The following is a 12,664-nucleotide window of genomic DNA, read 5'->3' as shown; positions in this document are numbered from 1 at the left end:
CAATCTGGAAAAGAAATCTAAGAACCTATAAGTGGTGAACTACTGGTGAAATATTGAACACTTTCCACCTAGGCTAGGGACAAGGAGATAAGGAGGCCAATCTCATCACTTCTGTTCAGCAGCATACTGAGGTCCTAGTCATGTAAGACAACAAGAAATAAAAGGCATAAGGAAGGGACAATCCACAAATCTCTTTGTAGATAAAACGACTGCTTATGTAGGAAAGCCTAAGGTACTAATTGTATTAAGTGAATTTTATTAAGATCATAGGGTATAAAAGACTGACAGGCAAGGCACGGTGGCTCACACCTGTAATCCCAGCACTTTGGGAGGCTGAGGCAGGTGGATTGCTTGAGACCAGCCTGGTCAACCTGGCAAAACCCTGTCTCTACCCCTTCCCCCTGCCAAAAAAAAATTAGGTGGGCATGGTGGCACATGCCTGTAGTCCTAGTTACTTTGGAGGCTGAGGTGGGAGGATCTCTTGGGCCTGGGAGGCAGAGGTTGCAGTGAGCCAAGATCACGCCACTGTACTCCAGCCTGGACAACAGAGTAAGACCCTGCCTCAAAATAAATAAATAATAGCACTTTGGGAGGCCGAGACGGGCGGATCACGAGGTCAGGAGATCGAGACCATCCTGGCTAACATGGTGAAACCCCGTCTCTACTAAAAATACAAAAAACTAGCCGGGCGTGGTGGCGGGCGCCTGTAGTCCCAGCTACTCGGAGGCTGAGGCAGGAGAATGGCGTGAACCTGGGAGGCGGAGCTTGCAGTGAGCCGAGATCGCGCCACTGCACCCCAGCCTGGGTGACACAGCGCGAGACTCCGTCTCAAAAAAAAAAAAATAAATAAATAAATAAATAAATAAATAAATAAATAATAATATACAAAATTTATACTCTTATGGATTGGTAGCAAATGGTAGAAAAAAATCAACATACATCTAAAAATTTTCATTTACAATAGCATCACAAAATAGGAATATGTTTAACAAAAGATACGCAAGTTCCCTTACTGAAAAACCACAAAATGCTGCTGAAAGAAATTAAAGAGGCCGGGCGCGGTGGCTCAAGTCTGTAATCCCAGCACTTTGGGAGGCCGAGATGGGTGGATCACGAGGTCAGGAGATCGAGACCATCCTGGCTAACACGGTGAAACCCCATCTCTACTAAAAAATACAAAAAACTAGCCGGGCGAGGTGACGGGCGCCTGTAGTCCCAGCTACTCGGGAGGCTGAGGCAGGAGCATGGCGTGAACCCAGGAGGCGGAGCTTGCAGTGAGCTGAGATCCAGCCACTGCACTCCAGCCTGGGCGACAGAGCAAGACTCCGTCTCAAAAAAAAAAGAAATTAAAGAAGACCTAACTGGAGACATTCTAGGTTTATGGAATAAAATGCTCAATACTGTAAAGATGTTAACTGTCCCCAAGTTAATCTATAGAGTCAGTGCAATCCTAATCTTAACCACTCTAGGCCTTTTTTTTTTCTTTTTTTTTTTGTAGAAACTAACAAGCTGATTCTAAAGTCCATGTGGAAACGCAAAGGACATGGAATACCGAAATAACCTTGAAAAAGACAACTAAAATTGTAGTCTTAATACTAGCTTCAAAAGTTGCTGTACAGCTACAGTAATCAAGACACAGTAGGAAACGTATCAACAAGTAGATAATGAAACAGAACAAAAACACGATCATTTGATTTTTTATCAAGATGCCAAAGCTTTTGTGGGAAAGGAAAATCTGTTCAACAAATGGTGCTGGAACACCTAGATATCTATATGGGAAAAAACCAACTCTGGTCCATACCTCACAGCATAAAGAAAAATTAATTTGTAATAGGTCATAGAGATAAACATAAAAGCTAAAACAATAACTTTTTAGAAAACATATTAGAGAATACACACACACACCAAAAAACAAACAAACACACAAACCATGAAAGAAAAAGCACTCAATGTCCTTAGTCATCAGGGAGATACAATGTGCTCCCACTGTAAACCTACCATATGGCTAAAAATCAAATGATTGTCAACACTAAACGTTGACAAAAATATGGAATAACTGGAAGGCTTACACAGATTGAGTATCCCTTATCTGAAGTGCTTGGAATGAGAAGTATTTCAGATTTTGGAATATTTATATTTACTGGTTGAGCGTCAGAAATCCAGAAATCAGAAATGTTCCAATAAGCACTTCCGTTGAGCATCACGTCAGTGTTCAAAAGTTTAGGATTTTGTACCATTTCTAACTTTCGGATTTGGGATGCTCAATCCCTATATTATTGGTGGGAAGTATAAAATGGTAAAAATCCCTTTTGCAAAAGGCCTGGCAGCTTCTTAAAAAATGAAATATTAGGCCGGGCACGGTGACTCACGCCTGTAATCCCAGCACTTTGGGAGGCCAAGGCAGGTGGATCACGAGGTCAGGAGATCGAGACCATCCTGGCTAATACAGTGAAACCCCATCTCCACTAAAAATACAAAAAATTAGCCGGGCATGGTGGCGGGCACCGGTAGTCCCAGCTACCCGGGAGGCTGAGGCAGGAGAATGGTGTGAACCCAGGAGGCGGAGCTTGCAGTGAGCGGAGATCTCGCCACCGCACTCCAGCTTGGGCCACAGAGCGGGACTCCGTCTCAAAAAAAAAACCGACCAAACAAACAAAAAAACACGAAATATTTACTTATTCTATTACACAGCAATTCTGTCCTATTTACCCAGGAGAAATGAAAAAATATGTCCATAATAAAGTCTGTGTATTTTTAGTTGCTTTACTAATGATAACCAAGATGACAAACAGCCCAGGGGTCCATCAACAGGAAAATGAATAAACTATGGTATATTCAGACAAAGAAATACTACTCAGCAATAAAAAGGAATGAACTACTGGTATACACTGAAACTTAAATGAATGTCAAAAACATCACGTTCAGTGAAAACCTTAGATAAAATAGTGGATACTAATCAGTATGCCCTCTGCTGTATAACGGCTTCACATTTCTGTTTTAGGCATTCTATTAAATCCTGAGCAATCTGCAAACACAAGCAGCAAAATCGCAAAGCTGACTTTGAGTTCTGGCCTCCCCTTATTTCTACACCATCCCATTTGAAATCCTTCATAGATGATGATTATGAAATCTAATCCTTATGATTATGTGTCAGGCCTGCTGATTCCTGATGGCCTTTTAGGCACTCTGGTGTCAGGAAGATTTTTCTTACCCCATTCAAATTACACAACACAGGCCAATTCTGAATATGACAGTAGTAAGCCCACCATATAGCAAATGCGTACATTTACCACAGTGTCTAACTAACATAGGTATTTAAAGTACATGAAAGCAAACAGACAACAAAACCAAAGGACCTTTGGGTAAATGTTTCTTCTTGGACTCCTGGAATCAATTTCTGCTTTCTTTATATTCCAACATTTTAAAGGGTATTTTTAAAGCCTTTAGAGGTAGCTAGATTTTTATACTCTTCTCATATTTAACTTCCAAGCTAAATGTTTACATAATGTGTTCATTATTATAAAAAATACAAATAGAATAAAACTGAAAGGGCTTGAATAGAGGAGAATAACAGGAGACTAATGTTCTACTAATCACGAGCTGAAGGTTTTGTTGTGCAGTTACTTATCTATGCATATAAACATATCTTTAGTAATGAGGTCAAGGATAGACTCTCACAAACCTGCATGAGATAATCAGCAATGTATTCTGTTCTCAAGCAGTACACGTTCTGGGCAGCAGCTTCTGTTATATTAACTCCTGAGTCATCTGGTTTCAGTTTATTCAAGTCAGAAAAAAGATGTGTGGCCTCTTTAAACAAAGGTACAGAATGACCAGGTAGCACCTAATGAAAAAACAAGTAGTATCACAATCTACCAGTATTCCAAAGTAGTTCAGCTGTGTAATATGTACTTAAGGATTACCATTTCAAAAAGTAGAAAAAATGCAGAACTGATTATAGCAATCTTGGTTAGATAATTATTTATGTAAAAAGGTCAGTAAATTAATATGATACAAACCTTTGCTCCTCCTGACTGAAGAAGGCGTTTGAAGCCTGCTTCTCGAGACTGATCCACATGTAAAATAACCTTCCACCCACTAAATGCTCCCTACAAATAAAAAATAATCAGTGGTGAAATCATTTGGAAAATAACAAAATAATACAGGTAAGACATGATTTTGCCTGTAGACTCAGTTTTGTCATTAAATCTTATAAACTTTACTTTTGCCACAGTATAATTATCTCTGGTCAGAACACTGAAACGTGAATCCATGGTATCTGGCACATAGTAGGCCATCAAGAAATACTTGAGGATTGAGAAACCATTTAATGATTAGGTAACATTAAAACAAAGCAGTGTGATTTATGTTTAGTCTTTTCTGGTATTTTTTTTCTTATGATTAATCAAGGGAAGAGCTTAAAGCACAGCTTCTTAGGTTAGATGAAGCCTGCATTTTACTTCTCTTAAAAATGTTTGCAAATTAGAAACACAAAATATTTAGGCAGGGAATAACAACTAACAAAAGCCAGTAGAATTACTCTAAAAGAGAGGGAATCATGGCTAATAAGGATTTGGAAATATCAGAGAACTTAGAATACAACATAAAAGGCTACTTAACTCAGGGGTTCTGGTAATGGTTTGGCTGTATCCCCACCCAAAATCTCATCTTGAATTGTAATCCAAATTATAATCTCCAAGTGTTGGGGGAGGGACCTCATGGGAGGTAATCAGATGGTGGGAGTGGTTCCCCTATGCTGTTCTCGTGATAGTGAGTTCTCAGGAGATCTGATGGTTTTATAAGGGGTTTTTCCCCACTTTGCTCTGCACTTCTCTCTCCTGCCACCATGTGAAGAAGGATGTGTTTGCTTCTTACATGACTGTAAGTTTCCTGAGGCCTCTGTAGCCATGTGGAACTGTGAGTCAATTAAACTCTTTCCTTTATAAATGACCCAGTCTCGGGTGTTTCTTCATAGCAGCGTAAGAACGAACTAATACAATTAACCTTTTTGTGAGCCATGGATCCCTTTGGCAGTCTGGTCATTAGACTCCTCTAAATAATAGCTGCATTGAGATATAATTCCCAAACCTTATGGGTGATTTTTAGAAAATGTTAAAATATAAAGGATTACAAAAGGAAGCGATTTTATTGACAGTTATCAAAATACTAAAAACAAATTTGTGATGTAATTATAGATGTGCTTTATATTAATGCATTAAATCATATGACCTAGTGGTGGGTCTAATAACTACTATAGTTTTAAAGTAGCAGACAGTAACTAACATGGCTTCCAGTGCTTTGATGAAACCTCAGATATGTGGCCTTCTGGTCAAGTGTCTGTGATTTCATATTGTGGGAGCATTCGTTGCATCCCTAGGGTTGCAGCTCTTTTTGCTGTGGCTGAACCAAAACAGAAAGGATATGAAGATTTCTGCAGAAGTTATGATTCCATGAAAGATTTTGAGATGAAGAGTCCTATTATGTTTCAGAATGCAAAGTGATTTTGGAATATAAAGAATGTCTTTGGACTGAATCATTAATACACAGAATTTTGTCTTTGACTTGTGTTCCTGAACTATGAAACATGAACATGTGGCCTAAGTAATAGTTTCTCTTGATAAACCAACAGCTAACAAATAATATAAAGTACTGGTGAACACAAACAGTATTTCAAGATGCTTGCAATTACAATGCAAAACAGAAACGTGATTTCTGTTAGTGCAAAATTACAGGTACAGTTGATAGTGTTGTGATTTGTTGCCTAGACCTTTAATTAAAGGAAGTGCTAGTTTTCTCAAAGCATGATGTAGACTAATTAAAAAAAAAAAAGACAGGAAGTGCTAATTTTCTATTAGAGGTTAGTAAAAATAAGGATGTATTTTTCTCTCCATGCAAAGTACATGGCCTTCCCAGATTTGATCTACAAATTCCTTTGAGAGGGTCTATGGACTCAGGTCAAGAACCCCTAACATTAGATGCTGAAAAGATTCTTTGGAAGAAATGCAATATGGGCCACATTTTACATATGTAAATATTTTTAAAAGAGCCATCAAAAAAAAATATATATATATATCTTACATCAAGGGAAAAGGTAAGTAGAATCATTATTTCCTCAAGTATGTTCTCTTTAAAAAAAAAAAGTCACAATACTGAATGCTATTTGTATTACCTATATAATTATGTATTTTAATACCTCAACAATGCCAGATTCTTGTCTTTGCTGGATTTTTTTTCTCCATCTCATAGCTGCAAGTGCTAGTCTTCGTTGCTGTACATTGATTCCAGTCAAAACATCAAGTATGGAACTACTCCCCCATTCATAGTCTTCTTCCTAGAGAATTTGTCCAACAAATCTGAGTTGCTACAATCTGGGGAGCCACTGTGCAACACACAGGGCTCCTCACGGAGCCCAAAGTCTAATGACTGTTAAAGCTATCCATTTAATTGTTATTAATACGGAGAGTACTAAGTAAATATTGTCTTATTTGCATGGAGGAAATGTAGATTAGTTTCATACAACAGTCAAGTATATTTGGTTTTTAATTAGAAATCAGAAAAATATCACATATATTTTTAAGAAACAAAAGGATAGCAGTATCTTGGCAACTGGTAATATTCACATGGACAAACTTCACCTGCTGTAAGACTAATTTCATAAAAGGACACAGTCTCAGAGGAGGTATGTACTGACAACTTGATTATCTGTCTATAGAAGAGATCCCTAATGGACCCTGATAAGAAGCTTCAAAAACTACATGATTTTTGAACCTACATGTGATGACCAGTTAGGAAGCAAAATATTTCAAGTAATTTGTTTAACAGGCTAGTAGTAAAGATGAAAGCTTACAATGAGATAATCTTGAAACTTTCTGAGTAAGAAAATGTTATTTCAATTAAAAACAACACTGACATTCAAATTAAACCACTTAAAAAGTGATTAAAGGTGAATCTGGCTCTGTGAAGTTTCATTGTTTGGCTTTGTTATTGAAAAAGTTGGTATACTCTAACTGGCCATATTTGGTTATTTCAATTATATAAGCAGTCAGCAAATGTGATGAAATCTGAGATTTACTTTCTTAAATAAATAAAATTAATTTATTTGTCTGCGCTTTATTTAGAGACACGGTCTTGATTTGACCTCCTGGGCTCAAGCAATCCTCCCAATTCAGCCTCCTAGGTAGCCTGGGACTCAGTGGGAACCACCACGCCCAGCTAATTGTTTTTAGTTTTTGTAGAGATGGAGTCTTGCTATGTTGCCCAGGCTGGTCTTGAACTCCTAGGTTCAAGCCATCCTCCTGCCTTGGCCTCCCAAAGTGCTAAAAGTGGCATGAGTCACTGCCAGCCAACACTTACTTTTTTTGAGATGGAGTCTCACTCTGTCCCCCAGGCTGGAGTGCAATGGCATGATCTCAGCTCACTGCAACCTCTGCCTCCTGGGTTCAAGTGATTCTCCTGCCTCAGCCTCCCGAGTAGCTGGGATTACAGGTACTCATCACCATGCCCAGCTAATTTTTGTATTTTTAGTAGAGAGGGTTTCACCATGTTGGCCAGGCAGGTCTTGAACTCCTAACCTCAGGTGATCCACCCGCCTTGGCCTCGCAAAGTGCTAGGATTACAGGCGTGAGCCACCGCACCCAACGGACACCTGCTTTTAAAGAAAAATAAACTTCCACAAATCTGAATACACACCTGCACGAAGTGTCCAGCAGTCCTGCATGCTTCAAGGTAGGAGCGATGAAGCACCCACTTCCCAGCCGCCACTGAGGCTAAATACTTCTCATTTCGAAGGGGATGTCCCACAACAATGTGTGTACAGCTGGGATCAAAGCACTGCTTTTCTATCACCAATCCACCTTAAGCAGAAAAAAAAGATTGTACTTTATCGATTCCCAACTTCTTTCTAGGAAAAACGTAATCTCAACTATGCATAGAAATTATTTATAAATAAAGTGCCCCAAACCATTTAAACCAAAAAAACTTGACTTACTTAGAATTACTTTACTTTATATACATATATATGTATTAAAATATTTATTATGAACATTTTAAATACAAAAGTAAATAAAATAAAAAGTAAATAAAACCCCCACACATACACTAGCTACCTATATTCTAAAATTATCAAAATTTTGCCACCTTTTTTTGCTTAACTACTTTATTTTATTCTGTTTTAATTTTTATTTTTATTTTTATTTATTTTTTTATTTATTTTTTTTTTTTTGAGACGGAGTCTCGCTCTGTCACCCAGGCTGGAGTGCAGTGGCCGGATCTCTGCTCACTGCAAGCTCCGCCTCCCGGGTTTAGGCCATTCTCCTGGCTCAGCCTCCCGAGTAGCTGGGACTACAGGCGCTCGCCACCTCGCCCGGCTAGTTTTTTGTACTTTTTAGTAGAGACGGGGTTTCACCGTGTTAGCCAGGATGGTCTCGATCTCCTGACCTTGTGATCCGCCCGTCTCGGCCTCCCAAAGTGCTAGGATTACAGGCTTGAGCCACCGCGCCCGGCCTAATTTTTATTTTTTTAAGACAGGGTCTCACTCTGTCACCCAGACTGGCGTGCAGTGGCATGATCCTGGCTTACCACAACCTCCAGCTCAAGCGATTCTCCTGCCTCAGCCTTACGAGTAACTGGGATTACAGGCACACACCACCATGGCCTGGCTAATTTTTGTATTTTTAGTAAAGACAGGGTTTCACCATGTTGGCCAGGCTGGTCTCGAACTCCTGACCTCAAATGATCCACCTGCCTCAGATTCCCAAAGTGCTGGGATTACAGGCGTGAGCGACCATGCCCGGCCCTGCTTAACTATTTTAACACAAATTCTAGATACCATGTTACTGACCCCTAAATATTTCAATATGCATCCCTAGAATATATGGAAATTTTCTTAAACAGCCATAATGCCATTATCAGATCTAACAGGATTAACAAAGATTCTTTGCTGTCTCAGTAGTAAATCCTTGTTCAATTTTTCCTGTTTGTCTTCACTTGGATTGTTGTAATTAGGATACAAAAAGAAACAGAACATAAACATGAACCACACACTGTAGTTGGTTATGTCTCTTAAGTCTCAATTACCAAAGCAGTTCTCAAGCACTGAATATGGGTAACCAGAGAGATGGAAGTAAAATAGGGGCATCTGCAGACTTCAAAACAGGAGGAAATTTTTTGTGAGTGGAAATAAGGTAGGCTGACCAACAGAGAAGCTTGGGAAGAAAACACACATAGATAAATAAGAGATGAAGCAGCAGGTGGGAAAAAGCAATAACTGAACAGCTTCTCAGATATAAATGTATGAAGCCTGACTTTGAGGAAAGAAGAAGGCATAAGTAAACATAAGCTTATGTAAAGCATGGCTGCTGATTTATAGCTTAGAGGTTAACTTGACTACTGGTTGGGCAGTTAGTTATATCAAGGACTTTTGGCCGGGCGCGGTGGCTCAAGCCTGTAATCCCAGCACTTTGGGAGGCCGAGACAGGCGGATCACGAGGTCAGGAGATCGAGACCATCCTGGCTAACACGGTGAAACCCCTTCTCTACTAAAAAATACAAAAAACTAGCCGGGCGAGGTGATGGGTGCCTGTAGTCCCAGCTACTTGGGAGGCTGAGGCAGGAGAATGGCGTGAACCCGGGAGGCGGAGCTTGCAGTGAGCTGAGATCCGGCCACTGCACTCCAGCCTACGTGACAGAGCGAGACTCCGTCTCAAAAAAAAAAAGGACTTTTTTTCCTTTTTTTTTTTTTGAGACGGAGTCTCGCTCTGTCACCCAGGCTGGAGTGCAGTGGCACGATCTCTGTTCACTGCAACCTCCGCCTCCCAGGTTCAAGCAATTCTCTGCCTCAGCCTCCCAAGTAGCTGGAATTATAGGTGCCTACCACCACACCCAGCTAATTTTTGTATTTTTAGTAGAGACGGGTTTCACAATGTTGGCCAGGCTGGTCTTGAACTCCTGACCTCGTGATCCGCCCACCTTAGCCTCCCAAAGTGCTGGGAATACAGGTGTGAGCCACCACACCTGGCCATATCAAGGACCTTCTAAGATTTTAACAAAACATTCAAACTCATGATTTAAGATGACTCTAATAATAATAGTAGCAACACTTTTTGAGCATTTACTTTATGCCAGGAACTATTAAAAGTGCTCCGCACTACTAACTCATTTAATTCTCACAACCATATGAAGGAAGGTTACTATTATCTGCATTTATGCACATGAAAACCAGTACAGAGTAACTTACCCAGAATCACAGAGTGACAAAAAGAAGGTAAAATTCCATATTAATATAATAAACATCAATTTCCAATTCTATACAACAAACTTATTCTGTGACCCAGACAACATAATAGACCAATTTATATATATATCAGTTGGCCACAGTTGCTTCATTTATAAAATGAAGGATTGGGCATGATATCCATTATAATGTCTGTTTGCATTCTAATATCAGAAAACCTCTAGAGTTACAAGACTCCAAATTCCACCATAATCTGTACTCATCCGCCTCTGCTCCCTGCTCTCTTCTACATCAATTCTCTGCTAATTGCTATCACTCTTGCCCAAAGTTTGCAGAGATGGAAAAATCTATAGGAGACAGACACTTGAAGCCTTTCGTTTTCATGAGTTCTGGGTAAAGCTTAGCAATTCTGACTTATAACCTCATCGAAGCTATCAGGGAACTGGGAAACAAAGTGTTTTATGTGAGTAAAGTTTCTAAGAAGAAAGTTTTTCCAAGTATACAACTGTATTTGACATAAATGTTTTTTTTAAAAAAAGCATATCATAGTTCTCCACATTCTTAAAAAGACAGCATTAAATAACATTTAATCTTTTCCCAATGATGAAGGGCCACTATTAAGAACCATTACTTTGGCCAGGTGCAGTGGCTCATGCCTGTAACCCCAGCACCTTGGGAGGCCAAGGTAGGTGGATCACCTGAGGTCAAGAATTCGAGACCAGCCTGGCCAACATTGTGAAACCCTGTCTCTGCTAAAAATACAAAAAATTAGTCAGGTGTGGGGGCGTGCACACCTGTAATCCCAGTTACTTGGGAGGCTGAGGCAGGAGAATCACTTGAGCCTGGGAGGAGGAGGTTGCAGTGAGCTGAGATTGCGCCATGGCACTCCAGCCTGGGAGACGGAGCAAGACTCTTGTCTCAAAAACAAAAACAAAAAAACCCACCAATATTTCTTAATGTCTTCTCTTTCCATGCTGAGCTGCCAGGTTAACTTCTCTTACTATACTTTTCTTAACTCTATAGAGCTGCTTTGTTCAACAGAGTAGCCATTAGACATGGTTATCAAACATCAGAAGCAAAGTTAGTCCAAATTGAGATGTGCTGTAAGTAAAATACATACTAGATTTTTACTTTATATAAAAAAACTCACTGATATTTCATCTGATGACGTATTGAATGATAAATATATGTTTAAAGTTCATTTCACTTGTTTCTTTTTACTTTTTATTTTTGAGATGGGGTCTATGTTGCCCAGGCTGGTCTTGAACTGCTAGGCTCAAGGAATCCTCCTACCTCAGCCTCCCAAAGTCTGGGATTACAGGTGTGAGCCAATGCACGCAGCCTCTTTTCAGTTTTTAAAACGCAGCTACAAGACAATTTTAAATGACACATGTGGCTCACATTCTGTTTCTACTGGACAGTGCTGCTCTAGCATACGAGATTGCTCTTTTACTATGCTGCTTCTAGAATGATGTCAGGTGGACAGCCGGACAACCAGTGGAACAAGAATAATATTACATAAGAAGGAGCTCTTTTCCACACTGAATTTCTTTCTTTTCTCTTTTTTTTTTTTTGAGACAGAGTCTTGCTTTATCACCCAGCCTTGAGTACAGTGGTGCGATCTCGGCTCACTGCAACCTCCGCCTCCCAGGTTCAAGCGATTCTCTTGCCTCAACCTCCTGAGTAGCTAGGATCATAGGCACGTGCCACTACGTCTGGCTATTTTTTTGTATTTTTAGTAGAGATGGGGTTTCACCATGTTGGCCAGCCTAGTCTTGAACTCCTGACCCCAGGTGATCCGCCCACCTCAGCCTCCCAAAGTGCTGAGATTACAGGCATGAGCCACCGTACCCGGCCTCCACACTGTTTCTAACTGGAAAAAAAAAACAAAAAACAAGAGGGAGCTCCTCTCTAGATATCATTAACCTTTCAAGTTCATGAAAATGTGGTTTTATTTATATAGTAAGTCTCTGAAGCTTCATTAGTGAACAAATAGTCAAACAGCACAGAAGATTCTTAAACCTCAACTGCTAGATTCCATTTTAATTTTAAATCCCATGACCTACTGACTTTAGCGCTTTTTAAAATCAAAGTTCTAATGCTGACTCAATGTATAGCCTTAGACAAGTCACCCACGTTCTTTTCCTCTACTTCTAGACTTTACAAATGATATTAATATTGACTACATTTGACTTCCAAATATGGTTATTATATGGGACATTTTTGATTTAAGTAAAATACTGGTACCTAGTTTCTCAATCAGATGACAATAGTCAATACGTTCTTGAGGATTCAGAGATGATAACTGAAATATGTACTGTTTTTTTAATTCTTCATGAGTCTCCTCTATCGTTATAATCTGGAATGAAAGTTTTATTTTAGAAAAAATTAACATTAAAAATGATCAGATATACAGTTCTTTTACAGTGGTAT

General features: G+C 39.5%; 1 protein-coding gene across 3 annotated transcripts in view; it reads right to left on the bottom strand.

Annotated features, from left to right (window-relative positions):
- TOPBP1 (DNA topoisomerase II binding protein 1) overlaps nt 1-12,664 on the bottom strand; it is a 65,441-nt gene that overhangs the window by 6,602 nt on the left and 46,175 nt on the right. For all 3 annotated transcript variants that reach the window (XM_025376293.1, XM_025376294.1, XM_025376292.1), the window contains exons 23-27: nt 12,479-12,590; nt 7,690-7,853; nt 6,194-6,331; nt 4,020-4,109; nt 3,683-3,844 (exon numbers count right to left, since the gene is read on the bottom strand). In XM_025376293.1, the coding sequence (XP_025232078.1) occupies nt 3,683-3,844; nt 4,020-4,109; nt 6,194-6,331; nt 7,690-7,853; nt 12,479-12,590 (666 nt within the window). The remainder of the gene's footprint in view (nt 1-3,682; nt 3,845-4,019; nt 4,110-6,193; nt 6,332-7,689; nt 7,854-12,478; nt 12,591-12,664) is intronic.

This window comes from Theropithecus gelada, chromosome 2 (genome assembly GCF_003255815.1).
Source record: "Theropithecus gelada isolate Dixy chromosome 2, Tgel_1.0, whole genome shotgun sequence".
Taxonomy (NCBI): domain Eukaryota; kingdom Metazoa; phylum Chordata; class Mammalia; order Primates; family Cercopithecidae; genus Theropithecus; species Theropithecus gelada.
Note: the sequence above shows the minus strand (reverse complement) of the source record. Positions and strands in the feature narration are given on the sequence as shown.